Source organism: Megalopta genalis, chromosome 5, assembly GCF_051020955.1.
Source record: "Megalopta genalis isolate 19385.01 chromosome 5, iyMegGena1_principal, whole genome shotgun sequence".
Classification (NCBI taxonomy): Eukaryota; Metazoa; Arthropoda; class Insecta; order Hymenoptera; family Halictidae; genus Megalopta; species Megalopta genalis.
The window spans coordinates 15,217,065-15,239,286 of record NC_135017.1 but is presented as its reverse complement, the minus strand read 5'-3'; the positions used below and the strand labels follow the sequence as shown (position 1 = coordinate 15,239,286).

Sequence of the window (22,222 nt, the reverse complement as noted above, 5' to 3'; positions counted from 1 at the left end):
ATTATGAGAATGCATAAACTATTATAGTTTTTATAAGTAAGAACATTTCTACGATAAAATTATTATCGCATCTGTATTAATAATTTATCGGTTATCGTTAATATATTTCGAAGTGTAAATCAATATTTCGTTCCAGAATTAAGGGATTTTTTAAATCCATATAAAAGTCCCTAGCACCGATCGGAGCGCAACGTTACAGTAAAATTTTGAACTACTTCTAGCGCTAAAAAGAATCGATTTGAATAAAAAGTCCAATATTTTTCACAAAAATATATTTTGTCATTAAAATACAAGTCGTGTTACATTTACATTAAACGTGTGAATCGAGAGTAGAATTGTCATCATATTAAATCATCTCCTCGAATTTGCTTGTTCCTATAAACTACAAAGAAACAAAGTTGAAATGCAGATAATAGACAACCTAGAAAGTTTGGTATCTGTATAAAACGGTCATTGAGAAGGCAACCATATGCGAACCACTGAGAAGAAACTACCAATGAAGCCATGATTATTGGAAATGGTAAACTTTCAGTGTTCTTCATTCTTATTACGTGTGCCTAAAAAATATTTTATTCGATTACTCATTTTCGTCATCATTTTTCTATATCGATAGAATAAAAATTCAAATAAACTTGCCATTGTCGTTAAAGGAGATGCAAAATATAATACTGCCACTGTACAGCTCAGAAAGCCAACACATTTAGCGGCTAGCAACTTATCCTGCTCGTAAAAGCTATAAAAGTATACAGCTCCGAGGAAACAAGTTGCTATTATCATTTCTCTGATGATTTTCAATTTCTTTACACTATATGAAATATACACATAAACATACGATGCTTGAAGTATACTCCCAAAAATATTTATTAACAATATAAAGTGGTCTTCGATAAGCATACCATATCTCATCCATAAAAGACACCTGAAATGTATTTATGCATTTTTTGTATTTTTTATGTAGAATAAGTAAATATATTGGTAAAAGTATAAACTTACGACGTGTAACATGTTATAAATGCTAAAGGCGAGCTATTTCCTGTTGAACCGTTTTTAATAATCTTCTTACACACCAATCTAAAATGTATACATAAAATGTTTAACCATGAATTGTCTACCTAAGTATATTAATTGATAATGCGTTTAATAAAAACAAAGTATGTAACGATAACCGGAACGATTATCGGACAGGCCAAATATGGGAACAAATTATTTATCGACTCACACGCCGGCTAAAAATTGTAAAACAGTGCAGATTGAGGCTGTTGTAGCCAATGCGTCTTTAATCCCCGTCGAAATCATGATCCAAATCGCACATATCGTTATCACGTATCAACATCTATAATATGATCCAGATTCACAAGCTTGATATCGAGTATACGCGCCCAATCCTAGTTTTATAATGAAAGATAAAATCCATGGTCAATAACATGTCCTTACGAAAATAGAAAGCGAACGCGTAAGAGAATGTAACCATGTTATTTGATCGACGGTCGATTCCGTGCCAACTTTGCCGGTTTTTCAACATGATTTTTAGTCGTATCTTTATTAGGTTTCAAATAATTGTTCCGTCAAGAGCGTATGCATCAATTTCAGACCTTCATTGTAATTGGTTCTAGTGTATTTATTTTTGGTTAAGTTTTCTCGGGATAATTTATATCAGTGTACATATACATATCAGTAATGTCCACATCCACAAGAGACAAGATGAAGGATTCCCTCACCACGCCCCTTACGCGGAGGTTTTCTTTTCCAAACGTCAATCTTTCCGATAGATAGAAATATGATAGGATTCTATTTGTATTTTTAGAGCACTCTAAGATTAGTATTATAAAATAAATATTATAAAATAAATAGTATTATAAATAAATATAAACAGATATCTGGAAAAGGGAAAGCATCTAGAGACAGAAATACGCTATTACAAGATAGAGTAAAAATTGGCACGGGATCTAATTGTTCCAGATATTACAATTGAAGGGATCTACACTAATTATAAAAATTGTACCAATCCGAAACAGTATGGTTTGAATCACACGCGGTAGAGTGCTGGTTGAACAATAGTGGCGCCTCTTGTGGTGAAATCGGGAAGCTCCGTACAGGGTCCATACAGCGCCAATTAGTAAATGGCAGAAAGCTGAAACTACTAGCCAAACAGTGACGCCTCTTGTGACGAAATCGAGAAGCTCCGTACAGGGTCCATACAGCGCCAATTAGTACATGGCAGAACGTTGAAACTGCTAGCCAAACAGTGGCGCCGCTTGTGGTGATATCTGGAAGCTCTAGTCTAGGTTCGTACAGCGCCAATTAGTAAATGGCAAAACGCTGAAATTGTTGGCCAAACAGTAGAGCATATGGTGGCAAAATTTCGAAGCGTTTGTCTTCTATAAACACATCACTGATTTATATATTTAAATATTATAAATATATTTATTTGAAATGATTTAGAACCGTTAATCGTTTACTACGTTGTAATTCACGTTCGGTTGATCGTACTTGCAGTATTCATAATTTTCTGGAGAAAGAATTAAGGAGCCAACATGAGATTCAAAATGCATCTGTTAACTGGATCTTTCATCAGGACCCTTAATTTGTATAACTTAAAGTATTATTCACGAACAACCATGTTAAATAACAAAGCTGATCAAGATTTAGAGAATTGGAAAGAACTGCTTCATAATACAATGCAAATTATTCCAAATTTCATCTCGACGAGCGAAGAAGAGTCTTTGATCGAAGAAGTTGATCCCTATATGAAAAGACTTCGATACGAGGAAGCACACTGGGATGATGTCAGTATGTAACATCACTATTCAGCTTTGATAATTGTATTTCATTTGTGCGCTTTCCTTTATAGGCAATACATGCTTACAGAGAAACAGAAAGGAAGAATTGGAATAAGAAGAATGAAGAAATATTAAACAGGGTTCGTGCGACAGCTTTTCCCAAAGAAATGCTTCAGCTTCCTTTGATACATGTTTTGGATTTAGCAAGCGAAGGATGGATAAAGCCACACGTCGACAGTATTAGGGTATATCGTTCGCTCATTGATTTTGTGCATGGACAAAGTTCAGCATTTTTCTTATCTTATAGTTCTGTGGAGAAATTATTGCCGGCTTGAGTTTGTTATCCGATTGTGTAATGAGATTAACTATGGTTGGACACGAAACAACGCACAAGGATGAATTTCTGTTACCCCAGAGATCTCTGTATATAATGAGGTACAGCAATTTGTTTGTTTATAAATATTTAGCCGTTTTTTCATTGAGAATCATTATCTTATAGCGGAGTAGCCAGATACAACTACAACCATGAAATTTTAAAAAATGAAGAATCTTATTTCGAAGGACAGCATGTACCCAGATCTAGACGTATTTCAATAATATGCAGATGTCATCCAAACAACAACGAATAATGCTCTATTTAATGTATATAATTTGCCATGTACATAATATAATGTATATAATAAATGCAATATGACTAGGATTATCCAATTATCGGATTTTCAATTTCTAAATTCTACACCCTTTTGTTCTTAGGATAGAACAGTAAAAGATGACATAGAATAAAGCAATCGATCAGAAACAACGTGTACACGTATTCTTTCGAAAGACAATTACCATTTTTTCCCTTACGACCATGTCAAATCTAATCGTGGCCAGTGCCTATGATAAATGCAGTATGAGTGTGGATTATCGCGACATTTCAACCTTCCCCATTACTTCTGGTCTCGATCAATCTTTCCTGTAACGCGAAATTAACGTGCCCTTTCCTGACCGTGCTTTATCGCGGGTAGTCTCGCCTCTTCTCGAAATTCCACAGGCATGCCTGTGCGTTCGATATCCAGTTAACGATCGTTAAAAGCTGTCATTGAAAGCGACGAGTTTCACGTACGTATCCGGCTTCTGCTCATATTGTTTTTCAAGAAGATAAACAACGCGTCGGAAGCACGGCAATCGATGATAATTATCTATCGACGATCTGACAAGGACGAATGTATGTATCTCGTTGGTCGAGAGTGGTGTCAGCTATGCCGAAGAAAACTATAGGTATACGAAGACGTGTGTATGATCGAGCGCAACATAGTATTTCCCTTTCTTTGCTCGCGCGATCAAGCCGGAATACCAGGAAGATCCTAGAAAAGAAGAGACGGCCAGGATGAACGTTCGATGGAGCGAGATCGATAGACGAAGCGCGACGAACAGATCGAGTAACGTTTTCTGATGTCTCTTGCCTTGTCGGAACAAACAAAATATTTTGAATGATTTCAGAAAAGCGAGCGGTCAAGAGCATAGAGAGAAAACCGGACAGAGGAAGAGATGAATATGCAGCTCAAAGCGATCTTTGTCGAGCAATTTCCCCGATTTATTATCTTGGTAAAGCCTGTGGGTTGATTCCTGTTAGATTCATTGCACGCGCATCCGGGAGATATCAGGCGCGCCTGAGCATACTAGATCTGATTTACAGGTAACAGCACTAATGACTTCAGGTTTTCGTTTCTCGGATCGATCTTATTTCTTGAGGTTTCTTCCTAGCTTGTGCGTGTTAACGTTGCTCCTGGGTGCTGAGATATGGGGTCTGTGGCGAGACATGAAAGACGGTTGGGAGCACAGTACCAGACTGAAGTCTCGAACTGCGGTAATTGCAACATGCAGCGACGTTCTTGGTGTGATGAGTCTCACGGTGGTCTGCATCGTTGGCTCGCCATTTCGTTGGAAGTACCTGGAAGTCGCAATCAACAAATTAATAGAGGTCAGAATGCTCTATATATAATATCGGTGCCGTTATCGTCACCCTAAGTTGATATTGTACAGGTGGACGAGCGATTGGGTGTGCCCGCGGGAAGAAAAACTCGGCTGTTTACAATCTGTTTAACGGTGTGCAGCCTCGCGTACCTGTGGTTTAATTCGATCCTTGATTTTTCCACTTGGACTCGGCACACGAAGATCAGTAGACCGTTGACCGACAAAGGTCCCATCAACTACGCGCCTCTATATTTCATGTACACGGTAATTATCTCGACGGAGCTTCAGTACAGCGTGTCCACGTACAACTTGAGCCAGAGATTCGTTAGATTAAATAACAGCCTCAGAAATCTACTGGACAGTGGTATTCTTTCGTCCGTGGTCTACTCGTCGGCGAATCCCATTGAAACAGGTAAGTAGAAAGAACCATGATCTTCGTCGTTTCTAAGCCTCTGTCTTGTAGTAGTAACGGCAGACGTTCACGACAGAGGATTAAACATCGTGTCGGGTAGACAATTAGAGTTGGGCAATCATCGGGTCCTTGGTAACTCAGGTCAGAGAAAGAGTCTAATCCGAGTTAGCGTATACTCTATCTCGATGTTGATTGCAGAGAGCGGTATACCCGAATTGATACTGATACATTCGTTGCTGTGCGATACGGTGTCCCTAATAAACAGCACGTTCGGCGTGGTGATACTGGCAGTGACCACGACTTGCCTGCTGCATCTTGTGATCACACCTTACTTTTTAATTCTACAAGCGGGCGAGGAACACGAGTGGATATTTTTAGCGGTGCAAGGCATGTGGTGCATCTTCCATGTGACTAGAATGCTGATAATCGTTCAACCGAGCTACTCGACCGTCGCCGAGGTGGGCGACCAGCGATAAGCAGAGACAATTGTTAGTAATGCTTCGAATAATCGTTTTCTTTCAGGCGAAGAAGACAGCGGTGCTCGTCAGTCAGTTACTGTCCTCCAGTTTCGATGCGAGTACACGCCACCAGTTGGAGATATTCTCCCTGCAATTACTGCATCGACCGTTGGAGTTCTCGGTTTGCGGGCTCTTCTCCTTGGACAGAACATTGATAACATCGGTAAGAGAGAAATAATGCGAGCAATTATAAATATGTTCGTGTCTCGACTTTTACGATTTTAGATTACTGGGGCCGTGACCACGTACCTTGTCATACTGATACAGTTCCAAAATGCGGACGACACGCAAGGTCAGGTTGACAGGCTAAAGAACGCGACGCAGATTCTGAAAAACGCATCGACGCTGCAGAATTTGGCCGGTATGAAGACGGTTCTCTGAAGCTCGAGAACAAAAACATGGCGAAAGCGGATGCAGAGAGAGAGAGACAGACAGACAGACACGCACACACACACAGTCGTGTATGATAATGTCGTATTTAATTGTTCCAATTCTCATAAACAGCGGCAATATACAAATACAGTTTTTACTCGTTTCGCAGTCCAACTATTTGTCGTCAACGAGTCGTTTGATCGGACAATTGACCAAGAGCGTGCTTCGTACGATGCCCGAAACTAGATGTCAGTCACAGCCTATCCAAAATGTTCCTCTCTCCTCGTCTCGCTGTCTCACTGTACGGATAACATATCCAACATAGTCTCGTCATGCGAAGAAGCCAGGCGTGTGTCTCGTTGGATCGAATTACTACTAAGGTATATACAACCTCTCGTATACTGACTCGTTTTTCTCTGCGACGCTATACACTTGTTCGTACAAATTATTATTACTCTAGCAATAAATATTGGATCGTCCGAAAAGAATCTAGCTCACGATTACGCGCTGCATGGTATCATACAACGCTGTCTCGTGATCTTTCTGTACCCATGCGTCAATATACAACATGTTCGCGGTCTTGTTCAAATTCAATTGGATGGCCGGTATGTGTAGGTGTATGTAGGTATGTGTAGGTGTGAATGTATGTTTTCACAGAACCAAACGAGACGCGAAAACTCCGCCACGCTCTGTCTCTAGCCAAACCGAAACCCGAAAGCTTCATCGTATCGGATCATCCTCGTCGCAAATTTACTCAGTTGACCGTGGCCGCCGCGACCGGCGGTTGTGCTTTCGGATGCGTGACCTGCAAAAGGTTCTCACAGCAACTGTCTTTTGCGATATTCAAACACTTTGGTCGCGGACAGGCGAGCACGTTTTCCGAATTGATCGAGATCAACTCTGCGTCGTTATCCCCTTTGTTCGAGAGACGGGTGTTGCACTGACAAGGGCTCGTGTGCCGATGGATCCGCGAGAAACAGTCGCTGCACACTCTCACGGGATTGTAAAGCTGCTCGCTGGGCAGCGGGGTCGAGTTCTCTGAACAGTCCGCACAGAAGATTTTACCACAGCATCTACGAGATAAAGGCAGTTAAACGTTTGCTTTTGTTTCTTTCCACAACTGTGAATAATTGGGAGTACCCGCAAATCGAGGTCCTACCTGCAATGGTGTTTGCGTCTTCCTAGCCAGAATTCTGTATCACAACCCATGCACCGGGTCACCGCGTGATCAGGTACCCACAAAGTAGGAGCTGGTCCCAATTCTTCAACAGCTTCCCAGGACATGTCCGATGGCAATGACTCTCCGTGGTCACCGGCACTGCCCACAGAGTCCGGTAACGATCCCTGAAATAAATATTCCTTCATTTTCTATCCAGTTAAGGTCCTTCCCTGTTCAAGCTCTTATATTACTTACGATATCGTCGATGCGCTCGGTTTCTGCATTATGATTGCAAACCTGTTTGATCAACGCCAGCCTTGTTGTATGTAACTCCTTCCTCAATGCGTCCTCTTTCAGCTGGAAACCACAAAAACCACCAAATAAAAGAAACACAACTGTTGTCTTCTATCGTCTTTGTCATTCTATTTTTCCATTGATTATTTCACTCGAAATACCTTGTTCTCCACTATAATTTGTTGCACGCGCATCTGTACATCGCAATGTATAATAGGAAGACCGTCTACGTCGTCCAATCTGTCAGGATTACTTGGGACCATGTCACGATGAATCGGCGAAGCCGGACAAACGCCGCTACTCGGTGTTCTCGACATCAACGGCGCGCTGATATCGCTGAAATCGCTGCCCTCGTTATGATTCTGATTCTGACCATGATTCGAATTGCAGTTGCGGGTGCAGGAGCAAACGGTTTCGCCGACCGAGTTCGTTTCTACCCACGAGGAAACGATGTCCTGCGGTGAACTCTCTTGTGGTCTGCTGCTCGAGACAGAAACCTTTTTTGTTCGAATCAAACCGAATTCGAAACCGCGACTCGATGCGGATTCGAATTCTAGTTCGTATTTATATCTACTGTTCTAGCTCCCGTGCAGACTCGTACACAGAATCGTTTTTAATCGGTTGCACGGTTTAAATGGACGGTTCAAAATAGATTAATAATATGATTAAACGAAATAATTCGCATATCAAATCCTGCTATGAATTTCAGTCTACGGTCGCGTGCTTCGGAAAAGAAACTTACGTTTCTTTGTCGTTGTCAGTCGTGTCGAGCAACGATTCGTTGCTAGGTATCAATGTGTCCGTTGAACTGTCTACCGAAGGATTCGCCGGCGAGTCGTTCGAAAATTGAGTGGTTGCCATGTTCTGTCGCTTCGATTTGTCTGGTCTGTCTTCCTTTTCCGCGTCGAAACTCTTGTCATCCTCTGACCAGCTGCTCTGCGTACACGCAGCGATGTTGCACTCGTCCGCACTTTTATCCGCCGTGTCCGCTTCGAGCGTCAAAGAATCCATTTTTCTGTAGCGATTTTGCAAACGGTCAAATACTCGGATACTCGTCTAGTAAAAAAGCTCTGATAGAGAATAATGGAATTGTAATTACTTTTCTACCGAGATACTTGGAGCACTGAGTCTACGTTGATGATAGGCCGTGTGATCGGGAGCATGTATCAGATCATCGCACGAACGAGTCTTGGTTATTTGCCGTTGTGGTTCTTCAGTTTCGCCGGGCTCGATGTCTATCATCGTCACGTTCTGTTTGTTGTCCCTCGTGCCAACAGAGGATTCCATGGAGCCTGAATAGACTTCGGACCATAACTTAAGCTTTCGAACGTTGTAGTCCGGCCACAGCACCTGATACAACAGAGAATTAATTCCCGATAATATTCGAAATCACGCGATCGTGGGTCGGTACTACCATAAATATTCATGTACACTAAACACGTAGATATACCAGAGGAAAAATATCCTACTTGTTTCTCTAAAGGCGAGTACAAGTGATTTACAAACGAACTGGAATTAAGGAACCGCCAAACTGAAAACGTTCGTTCCCGTATTCGCAATTGTAGCCTTTCCTGTATCGTGTTGCAGAGAAATGTGCCGAAAAGTTGTGAATACGTATGCTGCGCCAACTTCACCTGAAATTGATCCAATTGATACATTGGTGTCTAACACGTTGTCTTGCAAACACGACTATATATATATATATATATATGTACATGTATACATGTCTCGACAAGAAATAGGTAATAAAGGTAGAAAAATACCTGTAGAACTAGTCTCAACATTGGACTCGTACTTACGAGATATGCTGGAGACATTTGAAAACAACATTCAAATTGTTCAGTCAATTGGTGTACACAGTCCAGCCACTGCAGAAATACTGGACATCGTTCATTCAGATCTTCGCAGCTGACTGTCTGTCCACATCGATCTGCGAATTTATGTCCAAAGTCTAACCATTCTCTCTCGCATAAGATTTGGAATCCCTGTGAGTGACAAAGCAGAGAAATGAAGCAACGATCCGGTAGCGAACGCACGCAGCAAAAGAGAGTACCTTCATCGTACCTCCATAGTTCGATAATAAGGATCGAGAAGAATTTGTGCCAAAGCAACTATTTGGGGCGTCCTGTCCCAGCCATCGCTGCAATGTACTAATACCGGTCGAGCATCTCTTTCGATCGCAGATGCCACGGTCACCGCTGCATGCAATAATCCAGACATGTGTTGCAACCACCGCGTTCCTTCCAAAAGGCTAAGCCAACTGCAATAATGCATCGATAAGACACTAATCGGTTATAGAAATTACAAAAACAATAAGAAAACTTTGTACTTCGGTTGTTCTGTGTCCGTTGCGCAGAGCTGTCTCACCGTGTGAAAACTTTTACGTATAGAGTGAATGTTTGGTAAATTCATGAACTGTATGTCACAGTTAGGATAATACTCTCGACATTCGCAGCCGCCTCCACGCGCTCTGTTAGCCACAGCGGTCGTGTATGATCTGGCGTCCACAATTAGAACTTTCTGCGAGCACGAAATTTCTATTACTCGTTTATTTTATCAGTGTTTATTAGAGCTCTTACTCAAGTTCGAGTAGCACCCTAATTTATAGTCGTTATAGTTGGTTACCCACTTTGGTATTGCTCACTGTGGCTGCAGCTTTGTCACGGGTATCGGTGGAAGGATCCACCAATGTCGATTTACCTTTGTCATAGGAACACGCATTCGATAGAGCTTTGAGTAATTTCTCGTCGAATTCGTTGCGCCGACCAAACCAACCGAGTTCTGGTTGACTACTTCGCGCTATTACCGCACCATTGTTCACGTGTCTGCAAACCAAATTGTCATTAATAATTGAAGGAGACAAGATGCTGTACGATGTAACAGTACCTCCAAACAACAACAGGAATTCGACTAGAACTACGATACATAGCCACATGTTCCAAAGTATCATCGGTGATGCAGGAAGGGACCAGAAACAACGGTGGATACGACGGACACATTCGGTAATCTTTATTGATCTGACTGATCCGCCAGGTACCATGTAAATTGAACTTCAATCGTTCCACCTGCAATAATAGGAAATCGATTGAATCAAGCGGTCATGTCCGCTCAGCTCGAATTTGTTATTTGTTACATACCTCGGAGTTGAAAGTAGTCGCGTAAGATGTATTATCTTTTCCAATTTTACCAAAATCTTTTCCCTCCTCGATGGACCAAGCGTAATACGCGAAGGCGAACATGTCCTCTATACTCTTCTTCGGATAGGTCACTTTGTGCAGACGTTTGAACCATTCGAAACAATGTTCATTCGTGGAAAAAGCACAACTAAAACATTTATTGGAAAGATATATCGTCGAGATACATTACATACGTTGCAAAAAAGATAAAGGCATACCTCAGGGAACGAGCATCTTTGCATCCAATATGTAAAAAGAAAATCTCTCTGACTTCCAGCTGTTCTATTAAACCTAATGGGATGTTGTAACAGGCTTGACTCGATTGTAAATACAATCTGTAGTTAGAAAGAGCCAGTATCCCATCTGTTGTACGTCCGAGTGCCACGATCGATTCCCCGCTTAAAGGAGTAAATGGAATCGTTAGGGTTTCATCATCGCATTCCACGTGTGCATACTTTGGAAATAATTCCGAAGCATGTAAGTGACAAATGGATTGTAAACTTGTTGGCTCTTCAGAACTCTCCATCTTTGCTCTGTAAAACACATGTAACTTTAGTATCTCCTGAATAAAAAATCATAATACAGCGTATTCTTGTTAGTAAACAATATATTATTTACAAACAAGTAATATAATGATAAATAACAAAACAAATATTCTTGGTCTGCAGATGTTCTAAACATATGACAATACAACTGCAGACGTTGTCAGCGACGCATTGTCAAAGATACAACAGGTAAACGTCACGATAATTTGTTGCCGCTTATCGATTCGCGTTATATCGTCACGAAAACGAACTACACATAGAAAAATAGCTTGGAAAAGGTCAACTTTTTCGAAACGTTCAAACAACTGACATACATACTTGTAACGAGAACGGAGACATATTATCGTATAATACGGTAAGCGCGACGGCAGAAACTCGCGAATAGAGTTCGAACTTTCTTAGAACTCGGAAACTTTTTCAAATTTACGTTGATGCACACGCAATCACAATCGCAACTGCAATTGCAATCGTGATCCCGATCACAGGCACAGCTATTCCGTTAACGACACAATTGGTAAAAGCGATTGCAAAGCAACCGAAAATCCAAGTAACGCGCCACGACGAGACAATACGTCGAACATTTTTACGCAATTTTTCTTCGATGGAAAGTATCAGGGAAAGAGTGACTAGAGTTACATCTGCGACATCGTCTTACCTTGGATTGGAAAATTTCTCCGCGATGGACGATACTGATGGCCGTTTCGATACCTCATACAAAATCCATAGACAGTCGTTTACACGCGAACCAGAATAAGGACATTACTCGATACAGAGAGCATTTTCCCGTCGAGACGCGGCAATGTCGTTGATTCCAATCTCGCGGGGTATGCAGCTCTCCGAAATACTTTTATTACGTACGCAAACAGCTTACGGGATAAACGACACCCTGTAACTAATCTGACGCGAATTTGATTCAAACACGATTACTTTTCGTTACGGTGATTCACGAAAATGGCTTGCATTGTGAAGCAAGATCTCCATCAACCAAAACAAACGTTCATGTCGGTTTCCTGCTTGCAAGGCGTCAATATCACCAAGTATTTCAACTTCCAATTAATTTTTATCGAAGATACTCTTTCTGTCTGATGCGAAAGTTACATTGACAGATTATTTAGTCTATAATATGTACGTACGTGTGTATGTATGCACTTATGTGTGTACAGATCAGTCCGCGTTTTCATCGCTCGATCCTTCCTCTCATACTACGTACATATACAATAACATGTATTTCTAACGGACGATATTTACATGTACGGAAAATTTTTGAAAACGTCCTGTGCGCATAATTTCAAGCGTTATGTTAGCGTGGCAATATTCGAGATATAATATGATAGAAAACGACACCTCGTAAATGCGTAATTTCATTTCTTTGAATATTATGCATTTAAAAAATGTTTCTTATTCTATCACAGTGTATACATATATCTCGTCTGTGGTTAAAACTAAAGATCTTATTACATAGATGGTCTCTAGTAAAGACCATATTAAAACCAACGATCAGTGCCATCTTAAGTCAAAGAAGAGCGAAAAAAGTGTTACCGACAGAGCACATGCATATTGAAAATAAATTCACTGTTATTTTTAAAATATTCATTAACAAACGATATTTCGCACGTTTTATAAATAGAGAAAATTGTTGTGCAATCCTTTAGGTAGAGAATCCGCATTAAAATGGAAATTGGACAAGTTTGATCAACAGCTAGATTGAGAATCGAGCTTAATCTTTTATCTTTCACACATCTCTCTCTATTACTCTTTAAACAAAGCACACTTGCGTATGAATTTCAAACGTTGCGTTGTTTAAATTGTATTCGTTTGATTTCGAGGGAATTTTTTGTAGAAATCAGGATAACAGTGCATTGAGTTTTATTGGTAAAATTTTAACGATTGTTAGAATTTTCGTTAAAAACATAAGATGGAAGGCTCAGATGTGTTGCATGTGGAAATTTGTCAAAATATTTGCAGGTAGATATTACTGGTCCTTTATCAACGTGGATATTTTGGTTTTGTAGTAAATTACATGAGATCTTATTTTTAGCACTTTGTCAAAGGAAGAAGTAGAGAAATTAACGTATGCGGAAATAAATGCATTGGAAAATGTTACACTGGGAACTGCTATGTATGAACAAGATTTTACAAACTGTACTCTAAAAAATCACGTGGACTCTATAATATGTTCTACAAACCATGTAGAGGTAATTCACCAAACGAAATGTATTTTCTGAATGATCTTGTTGAAATAAATTCAATTATTACAGAGGACTCATATGAAAATACAAGGTGTTACTTTAAAGTTTCACGTCTATAGATTAAATGAAGAGAATGCAGCAACAGAGACAATAGGAGATGATTCCGAAGAGTTAACAGCATCTTCTCATTGGATTCTACCTGCGAAAGAATTTCATTTTCTATGGGAGAATCTCTACTTTGATTCGACTATAAAGGAAGATGTCAGTTGAAAATGCTTCTAATTTCTTTAACTGTATTTATCGTTTTGAAGCATTTTAAAATATATATGTTTATTTTATTTCAGTTATTACAGTTTGTGAAGACGACAATGATATTTTCAGATCATAAAGTTAACTCCAATATTATAAGTTGCAACAAAGTAGTATTATTACATGGGCCACCAGGTACTGGTAAAACTAGCCTGTGCAAAGCTCTTGCACAAAAAGTAGCTATACGTTTAGGAAATCGATTTACGTACACTGAATTTGTTGAAATAAATAGTCATAGTCTTTTTTCAAAGTGGTTTTCTGAGGTAATATTCCAGTAGCTATATGAATTATTTCAATGAATCTGTGAATAAACTTGATTTGTTTCAGAGTGGAAAACTGGTTATGAAGCTATTCAATAAAATAAGGAGTATGCTTGAAAATTCAGATACATTAGTATGTATTTTAATTGATGAAGTAGAATCGCTGGCACATGCTCGTAAATCGTGCAGTAATGGAGTAGAACCAACTGATTCCATAAGGGTAGTGAATGCTTTACTAACACAGTTGGATCAAATAAAAAAATATCCGAACGTTTTAATTCTGACTACCAGCAACCTCTCAGAAGCTATTGATTTAGCGTTTGTTGATAGAGCAGACATAAAGCAATATATTGCACATCCTACTCAACAAGCTATACATAAAATTTATGCGACTTGTCTCAAAGAATTAATGAGGGTAAACGAATATAATTGTTTGTAATAGTTTAAAGAGTACACAGCTCACACAGACATGTTTATTTTAGGTCAAACTCATGGAAGTAGAAGAGATCTTTGATATATCTTATTTAAAGAGGATTGGCTACGAAGAGAACTCGAGTACAAAGAACAGCCTCAAATTAATGGATCTAAGTAAAGAAAGTGTTGGTTTGAGCGGCCGTGCCTTAAGAAAAGTTCCATTTATAGCTCACGCGTTTTACTTGCGGACTAAACGATGCACTTTAACTAAATTTTTAAGAGCCATGCATCTAGCAGTTAAAAGACAAAAAGAGGGGCCTGAGGAAGTTGTTCAAGTGTTCCAAAATTTGGACATTTAAATTCTGTGTGCATCATACAGTTTCATCGTACTTTCAGTATTACATTGTCATCGCTTAGTTAGGATTTACATAATATTTGATACAATTTTATATTTATTTTATTGTATTTTCATTATCTCTTTTATAGCATAATGCGTATGAAAACTGAGCAACATTGTTCTACCGCATTGCAGTTTAAGGATTGTACATTTCAAGTCAATAGTATTGCACCAGGTAAATTAAACTATTGTACTTTTGTAAAAAAATTTATACGTGCATATAATGAAAAATACAAAAATTGTAAAATTGAAAAATGTAAATTATAAATGTAAACAAAAATTATATTAAATGATTGGATTTTCGTTACTCACAACAAAATATATTATAGTCTTATGAATGTAATTATTACCTCCGTGTTAATCTTAATTTACACAATGTTTCTTGTGCACAATTTTCCCGCGTCGGTTTGTACGCAACTTTTCTAGCACATGTTTACACGGAGCTTATTTTACGTTGATTTTAAAAATGATTATTCCGTAAAAGATAATATGTCAATGTTTTGTCATTAAAATCTTTGAATTTTGAAAGGCTCAAATGAAAGCTGGAAGAATACACTTTATAATAAGTAAATCATAAAAAAAACTATCGGTAAATTACCGATAGTAGATATCTTACTAATTGGTTCTAATTGTAAGATCTTCCGTTAAATGGCGCTCAAATTACTGACTGCTCTTTCCTTCTTTCTCTCGGAATAAATTTGCGCGCGAAGTAGACATTGGTAGCATCGTCAGAGGCATTCAGAGGTTCACGAATTTTTCGAATATAATAAATAAATCGATTAAAAATGAAGAAAACTGAATCGTCCATCAAAGAGGTACAATATTTAGTTAGAATTTTATATCGTCATAATTTTAATACAATGATTAGTTTAGTGTGTATAAACATTGTTAGCTTACTTCGACCTTTGATTGTTTATTATTGATCATTACAGAACAGACCAAGCCAGAATACAAAGAAATCTCAGAAGAAAATATCGTTATACTTTTCGAAAACTACGAAAGATGAGGCCTGTACTATTAAGAACACTTTAATTACTGATAAACATGAAGAAAGCGATGTTTCTACACAAAAGTCAGGTTCCAAACGGAAATTGTTAGGGGAATTAGCAGGAAGTCAGTCAAAAATTATCAAATATGATAATGTACTTGAAACCCATAAATACAAGAAACTGGAAGAACCGTTAAACAAGTCTAACATAGTTCGCAATGCATGCAATGATAGCAGTGATAAAGAAATTATAATGTTAGAAGAATGTAACAAAGACATTAGTTTAGGTGGATGTAAGGACGAGTCACACGATAAACCAAGTGAAAAGAGAGTACAAATGAAGCATGATAGTTTTATGAATTTTTTTATGGAAAAGGATAACAACGGTTTAAAACAGTCTGATGAATTTAACAAATGTCAGAACAAATCAGATTTTATATTAGAATCATCTAATGATTTTGCCTGTGATGATTTTAATGATTGGTTTGAAGAAGCATGGTCTCCAATAAATCAAATAAATTTTGATTCTTTGCAGAGGTGTAAGGTTGTTCATGTAAAAAGAGAATGTAGTACTCTATTGTTAACTGTGGAACAAGAATGTTCTGCATCTAGTGGAACTGTTTCATGTTCAGGTTTTTGGTATGAGTTTGTACTTTTCTATATGAAATTTTAACAGGTAAAATAGTTGAGTAAAATACTTTAAACTAATTCAAATTTAGGAAAGACGCAAAAATAGAAGAAGGTGATATTATAGCCATACAAGCAAGAAAAGAAACTCCTCATTGGATTGTGGACAATACCAGTGGTTTTCTTGTTGTTCATCCAGATACATTGATATCAGGGACAACGGTAGTTGGTGCCTTATTCTGTAGGAGAAGAGCGGTACTAGCAGAGAAATTTAAGAAATTAGAGAGTTTGCCATATTTTAAAGGTGATCAAACAGCTATGGTTATAGGGAGCTTAGCTCATCAATTATTACAAAAAGCAATGCACGAGGATATTCATGAAATGTCAGACATCAAAAAATTATTGTTTACTCTATTGGAGTCTAGGGAAACAGCTAGTACACTTTATGCATCAGAAGTTTCGTTAAGATCTTGCAAGGAACAAATGTTGACACTTATTCCACGGATATATGAATTCATTCAACACTATATAAAAGGTAAATTCTGTATGGTTTTATTAATATGTACTAATTATTTTTATTAAACATGGGTAATATCTACAGACAAAAAACATAAGGACATAAGTATGCAAAAATACAACTTTAAAGGAAATATTACTCATGTGTACGACATAGAGGAAAATATTTGGCTTCCCGAACTTGGCATAAAAGGCAAAGTGGATGCCACGGTAGAAGTTAATCTACATTCAAAGAGAAAAATCATGCCCCTGGAAATAAAAACTGGCAAGGCTTCGTTTTCGTCAGAACATAGGGGTCAAATTATTTTGTACATCATGATGATGGCTCTCACAGGTCAAGATATAGATACAGGACTGCTACTGTACCTGAGAGAAAATAGTATGCAAGAAATTAAGGCTGCACATCCCGAAAAAAGGGATCTAATATTGTTGAGAAACACTTTAGCACATTACTTTTCTCCCAAATCAGTGGAAAGTTCACCGTCTGAATCGAATTGGCAAACGTTAGAATTACCGGAGCCGATCAACCATCATAGCGCATGTTCCACGTGTTCTTACAATGCCTTATGCTGCGCTTATTTGAGTAGAGATATGGAAACGCGATTATCTGAATCTCATCCACTAATAAAACTCAGTAAAGAGATTCTTGGGAAGATTAAGCCTGAACATATAGATTATGTTATCAAATGGATCGCGTTGCTAAGAATAGAAGAGAGTGCGCAGTGTTCAAATAACATAATGAGATATTTGTGGACACTGAGTCCAGAAAAAAGGTAAAAATTCGGTGTACAATTAATCTGTATCACACCAATAATTGTCCTGTTTTCAGAGAGGCAAAAAAGCTTTGTATCAGTGGTTTGAAAGTAATAGGAAAAGTTGTTGAATATGATTCGAAATATCGCCACACATTTGTTCGAACAAATCACGATCAAGATTCTAATATTCCGTACCTAGAATTTGTTGAAAACGAGTATATTTTAGTAAGCACGAACAAAAGAATAAACATATCAGCAGGTTTTATAATGCATATAAAGGAAGACTCTGTAACTGTTTTATTAGACAGGTACATAAAGACATGGCTATAGACTTAGATGTTTTTCTTTGATACACTGAAATTGATTATGTTATTTCAGGGATATCACAAAGTACAATATCGACGAATCCTTTCACATAGATAAATATTCATCTTCCAATCTAATTGCTTTTAATTTCGCCAACGTTGGCGGATTAATGGGTGACAACGAAATTTGCGAAAAATTACGGGAGATCGTGATAGACAAAAAACCAGCAACATTCGCGAAAGAATTATCAAAATCTGTGATCAGTATAAGTGCTAATATAGTTGAAAGATTAAACGAGGATCAGGCGAGAGCAGTTCTGAAGGCGATGACTGCCAAAGAATACATTTTGATCAAAGGAATGCCCGGCACTGGAAAGACGCAAACGCTAGTGGCGTTGATACAACTACTAAACGCAATAGGATGCTCCATTTTAATCACAGCGCACACAAACAGCGCCGTTGACAATGTCCTGCTGAGACTGTTGGACAAAGGTATCGACTTCTTGCGATTAGGCTCGTCATCCATTCACCCAACATTAAAACATAAGACTGAATCATATGCGACTGCCAACTGTTGTTCGCCTAATAGTTTCGACGCAGTGTATTCCAGTAAAGTATGAGATCATCCTTATGCCCTATATAATTATTATAAAAAGATAGTAATTTTGTTTCCTTTAGAATATTATAGGAGTAACTTGTTACGGCGCACATCATGCTCTTCTTGGTAGACGGATATTCGACGTATGCGTTATCGATGAAAGTTCTCAGGCCTTGCAACCGGTCGTGCTAAGACCTTTGTATAGTGCGCGTAAATTTGTTCTCGTGGGAGATCCTGACCAACTTCCACCCATCATCAAGAGTAGAGTGGCTAGGTACATTATCATTACATATCGACAATGAACTTTATCCCAAAACGTTGCATCGCATTACTTCCACAGGAAATTGGGTGCAGACGAATCCCTGTTTGCTCGACTGGACAGCAACAACAACACTGTAAACTTAACGAAGCAGTATAGAATGAATAAAAATATTATGCAATTAGCGAACAAGTTAACGTATAACGACATGCTAGAAGCAGGAAATTTATTGGTTGAAAATGCTACACTAAATACTATACACGTCGACGTAAGTGCCGTCGTTTATCATTGTATCTTGCGTATTACAATGTAGAAAAACGATATTGTGTTTTAGAATCTATCGAAGCACGAAAGATGGATGCAGAAGGTACTATCGTCGAACACAAACGATTCTGTAATTATTTTAAATACGGGTCGTACCAGCGACTTGAAAACACCTGCTCAAATCAGCGACAAGTACCCGAAAATCGATCAAAAAATCAGTAATATATGGGAAGCTGTCATAATTTTCAAACTTTTGAAGACGTTACTAGAGGTGAATTTTATTTCCATTACATACCATTAATCATTATTTATAGTTATATATTTTGAACATTTACTTGTTCCTAGATAGGCATAAAGGCACAAGATATAGGCGTGATAGCGCCGTACAGAGCGCACGTTAATTTATTGAAAGAAATTGTTCAAAAAGACGTTGAAATGAACACTGTTGATCAGTACCAAGGACGCGACAAAGATGTTATAATATATACCTGCTCGAAGAGCGTAAAGGATGACAGTGACATAAAAGAGGTAATTTGATTGAAACTTTGCCCGTCTGAATATTATGTAGATCGTAAATTCATTTTTCATTTCTTGATTGTAGGATATTGAGATATTGGGAGATCATAGAAGATTGACCGTAGCCATAACGAGAGCGAAACATAAACTGATCGTCATCGCGGATAAGTATACTCTATCAAATTATTCAGCATTTAAAAAATTGTTCAGTTTGGTCGAGGCAGAAAATATAGTGGATTTATGCGATGGACAGCATGATTTTTCGTGGGACAGCTTGATGTCCCAACTGTAACAATATTGTTGTGAGTTTACAGAGTTTCTTGATTATATTGTATTAAATGCGAATGTTGCGTAATTGTTGAAACATATTGCCGTTTTATAATTCAAAGCACTCTTACACAATATGTAATCTTTTTGTATCTTTTTGTATATTTTGTATATTTTGTATCATCTGTCGACGATTTATGCTATGTTTCATCCTATTTGCATTTTGTATTACTCAACTGTAACAATACTATTATGAGTTTATAGAGTTTATTAAGTATGTTGTATTGACGCGAATATTACATAACTAATGAAACCTATTGCCGTTTTACAATTCAAAGTACTCTTTCATGATATTTAATCTCTTTATATATTTTGTATCAGCAGGTGTCGATGTGTACCACGTTTCATTCTATTTGTTTTATGACCTCATATTTTTAAATTAATGATTACACAGATTGACCACACTTCAAAAAATTTTAATTATTCTTTGACATATTCGATACCTATACTGCAGATTGCTAATGATAAGATAAGAGGTTCTAACATTATAGACTGACATAATTTGATAAACAGAATAAATTTATTTGGAGAAGGAACAGAATATGTACATTAATTAGAACGAATCAATAGCAACAGACTTCGTGTTCATTAATATTTCATGAACTAAATAAAAAATGGACTACATTAATAATAAAGAGGAAATTTCCTATCTGTTAGTAGATAATAATTTGAAGATTTCGTAAAAGCAAAAAAGTAAATGATAGCAATCTATTCTAGTTAATATTTCTTTTTTCGTGTATGTAATACTTGACTGGTTTCAAGTGGTTCAGATAAAGGCGGTAAAAAATTTAAATTAATTATTACACAATCGATAAAAACTTCTCGAACTATGACCTCCACGACTTATTTGTTCGTTGATCGATGCTGCTTCTGAATCGATTTTGATGACTACAGTATCTGCGATTTGTTATTAATAGACTGTTAATAACAGCGATGCGAATATGGCCGAGACAGTGTACAATCCAGTGTAATCAGTATGATATATGATTGCTTCCCGCCTAATAAATTGTCTTTTGTTTCACACTGGTCGGCACCGTCGTGTCATACGTTTGCTAAATTTTTTATGGTAATTTAAAAATCAAGAATTATGAGAAGCTTGAAATTGTTGCCGTTTCGATCTGTATGCACGGGGAATGTCTTTCGGAATAGGTATCTAACCTATAAACTTTTTCTAATAGTATTTATACCATCATTAAGACTGCGATAGGGGTACACAATACATTATATTATTCTCTAATTCATTGTTTTAGATTAACCGAGGAAATTGATCAATTAGGCAAATCTGCAACAGTTAAGAGATCCACCGTTGATCTCGCTTCGATAGAACTTCATTCGAAGTTGAGTAACAAATGGTGGGATTTAAATGGCGAGATGCGTGCTCTGCATACATTAAACCCACTCAGAGTACAGTTTGTTCGGGATGGTTTAGCTAATACAGGAGCAAAAGTGGACACTCCTTGTTTACCCCTAGAGGGTACTAAAATTTTAGATGTTGGGTGCGGTGGTGGGTTGTTGTCAGAACCATTAGCTAGAATAGGAGCAGAAGTAACTGGCATTGATGCGTCTGCAGAATTGATAGCAACTGCTAAAGAACATGCTTTATTAGATCCAAATTTAGATGGAAAGTTGAACTACATTGAAACTGTTATAGAAGATTTTTCTATAGAAAATAAAGAAAAGTATAATGCTGTGGTAGCTTCTGAAGTTTTAGAGCATGTAAACGACAAAGAACTATTTTTAAAGGTACTTTGTTCTTGTATATACGCGAAGAACACATTATGTAGGTTCATCCAAATATATATATTTTTCCACAGTGCTGTATAAATACAATAATGCCTGGGGGTTCGATATTTCTCACAACATTGAATAAAACTTTGCCAGCTTGGCTTGGAGGTATCATAGCTGCTGAGCATGTACTGAAATTAATACCAACAGGGACGCATGATTGGAATAAATTTATTACTCCAACTGAGATTCAATGTTTACTGGAAACATGTGGGATAATTGTTACTTATAACAACACTTTTTATTCGTGTCGATAAATGCTAACCGTTATGCTTGTTACAGGTGGTTGTAAGACCAAGTTAATTCATGGGATGTTTTACAATCCATTAAAGAATGAATGGTATTGGACCTCGTCTACAGCGATAAACTATGCGATTCATGCAATGAAAAAACGAGAGTAATAATGAGTGTATTTTTTATATTAATTATAAATGATTTTTCTACGATGCATCGTGTCTGTGAACTTAATTTATTTCATATTATTGTACAAGGCTGTGA

At 37.7% G+C, this 22,222-nt stretch overlaps 7 protein-coding genes and 1 long non-coding RNA gene across 16 annotated transcripts; 5 read left to right on the top strand and 3 right to left on the bottom strand.

Annotated features, from left to right (window-relative positions):
- Positions 1–255: 255 nt before the first annotated feature.
- On the bottom strand, positions 256–2,056 carry slv (sugar transporter SWEET1). 4 transcript variants are annotated; one of them, XM_033481624.2, is made up of 5 exons: positions 2,003–2,056; positions 1,220–1,385; positions 994–1,071; positions 637–919; positions 256–557 (listed from the first exon to the last, which is right to left on the bottom strand). In XM_033481624.2, exons 2-5 carry the CDS (start codon positions 1,294–1,296, stop codon positions 342–344), a joined length of 654 nt encoding a protein of 217 aa, XP_033337515.1. In that variant the 5' UTR covers positions 1,297–1,385; positions 2,003–2,056; the 3' UTR covers positions 256–341. The 4 variants fall into 4 exon arrangements, with proteins under 4 accessions (XP_033337515.1, XP_076377756.1, XP_033337514.1 ...); XM_076521641.1 differs by lacking the exon at positions 2,003–2,056 and having other exon boundaries at positions 637–805; positions 897–919; positions 1,222–1,833; XM_033481623.2 differs by lacking the exon at positions 2,003–2,056 and having other exon boundaries at positions 1,220–1,812.
- Positions 2,057–2,307: 251 nt separating this feature from the next.
- Positions 2,308–3,488, top strand: LOC117226853 (alpha-ketoglutarate-dependent dioxygenase alkB homolog 7, mitochondrial). Its single transcript, XM_033481607.2, has 4 exons — positions 2,308–2,786; positions 2,852–3,025; positions 3,088–3,215; positions 3,280–3,488. Exons 1-4 carry the CDS (start codon positions 2,535–2,537, stop codon positions 3,407–3,409), a joined length of 684 nt encoding a protein of 227 aa, XP_033337498.2. The 5' UTR covers positions 2,308–2,534; the 3' UTR covers positions 3,410–3,488.
- Positions 3,489–3,752: 264 nt separating this feature from the next.
- Positions 3,753–6,529, top strand: LOC117226852 (gustatory receptor for sugar taste 43a). Of its 5 annotated transcripts, none has more exons than XR_013033330.1 (8): positions 3,753–4,204; positions 4,266–4,461; positions 4,530–4,746; positions 4,809–5,151; positions 5,203–5,609; positions 5,674–5,832; positions 5,895–6,130; positions 6,211–6,529. XR_013033330.1 is itself a non-coding variant. In XM_076521638.1 (8 exons), exons 1-8 carry the CDS (start codon positions 4,153–4,155, stop codon positions 6,048–6,050), a joined length of 1,470 nt encoding a protein of 489 aa, XP_076377753.1. In that variant the 5' UTR covers positions 3,753–4,152; the 3' UTR covers positions 6,051–6,529. The 5 variants fall into 5 exon arrangements, 4 of the variants coding, with proteins under 4 accessions (XP_076377753.1, XP_076377752.1, XP_076377751.1 ...); XM_076521638.1 differs by having other exon boundaries at positions 5,206–5,292; positions 5,350–5,609; positions 5,895–6,529; XM_076521637.1 differs by having other exon boundaries at positions 5,203–5,292; positions 5,350–5,609; positions 5,895–6,529.
- LOC117226851 (phosphatidylinositol-3,5-bisphosphate 3-phosphatase MTMR4) lies at positions 6,127–12,303 on the bottom strand. The gene is made up of 15 exons (XM_033481600.2): positions 11,871–12,303; positions 10,889–11,203; positions 10,632–10,818; positions 10,381–10,559; positions 10,124–10,319; positions 9,824–10,014; positions 9,559–9,754; positions 9,294–9,479; positions 8,964–9,128; positions 8,594–8,844; positions 8,237–8,509; positions 7,656–7,974; positions 7,456–7,557; positions 7,201–7,385; positions 6,127–7,114 (listed from the first exon to the last, which is right to left on the bottom strand). Exons 2-15 carry the CDS (start codon positions 11,194–11,196, stop codon positions 6,796–6,798), a joined length of 3,057 nt encoding a protein of 1,018 aa, XP_033337491.1. The 5' UTR covers positions 11,197–11,203; positions 11,871–12,303; the 3' UTR covers positions 6,127–6,795.
- A 213-nt stretch (positions 12,304–12,516) lies between these two features.
- Positions 12,517–15,105, top strand: pch2 (pachytene checkpoint 2 protein). Its single transcript, XM_033481863.2, has 6 exons — positions 12,517–13,180; positions 13,254–13,410; positions 13,474–13,665; positions 13,749–13,976; positions 14,041–14,388; positions 14,456–15,105. The coding sequence occupies exons 1-6, from the start codon at positions 13,131–13,133 to the stop codon at positions 14,744–14,746; spliced, it is 1,266 nt and encodes a 421-aa protein (XP_033337754.2). The 5' UTR covers positions 12,517–13,130; the 3' UTR covers positions 14,747–15,105.
- A 345-nt stretch (positions 15,106–15,450) lies between these two features.
- On the top strand, positions 15,451–21,234 carry Dna2 (DNA replication helicase/nuclease 2). Of its 2 annotated transcripts, none has more exons than XM_033481847.2 (12): positions 15,451–15,599; positions 15,717–16,411; positions 16,492–16,934; positions 17,001–17,688; positions 17,745–17,978; positions 18,049–18,589; positions 18,654–18,847; positions 18,914–19,100; positions 19,167–19,367; positions 19,442–19,624; positions 19,698–19,914; positions 21,190–21,234. In XM_033481847.2, exons 1-11 carry the CDS (start codon positions 15,570–15,572, stop codon positions 19,902–19,904), a joined length of 3,603 nt encoding a protein of 1,200 aa, XP_033337738.2. In that variant the 5' UTR covers positions 15,451–15,569; the 3' UTR covers positions 19,905–19,914; positions 21,190–21,234. The 2 variants fall into 2 exon arrangements, with proteins under 2 accessions (XP_033337738.2, XP_033337739.2); XM_033481848.2 differs by lacking the exon at positions 21,190–21,234 and adding an exon at positions 20,857–20,960.
- Positions 17,953–19,724, bottom strand: LOC117227015 (uncharacterized). Its single transcript, XR_013033460.1, has 3 exons — positions 19,585–19,724; positions 18,685–18,973; positions 17,953–18,610 (listed from the first exon to the last, which is right to left on the bottom strand). It is a non-coding gene; the product is annotated as an uncharacterized LOC117227015 (long non-coding RNA).
- Coq3 (ubiquinone biosynthesis protein COQ3, mitochondrial) lies at positions 20,881–22,125 on the top strand. Its single transcript, XM_076521764.1, has 4 exons — positions 20,881–20,906; positions 21,190–21,682; positions 21,754–21,934; positions 22,007–22,125. Exons 1-4 carry the CDS (start codon positions 20,881–20,883, stop codon positions 22,123–22,125), a joined length of 819 nt encoding a protein of 272 aa, XP_076377879.1.
- The last annotated feature ends 97 nt before the right edge of the window (positions 22,126–22,222 follow it).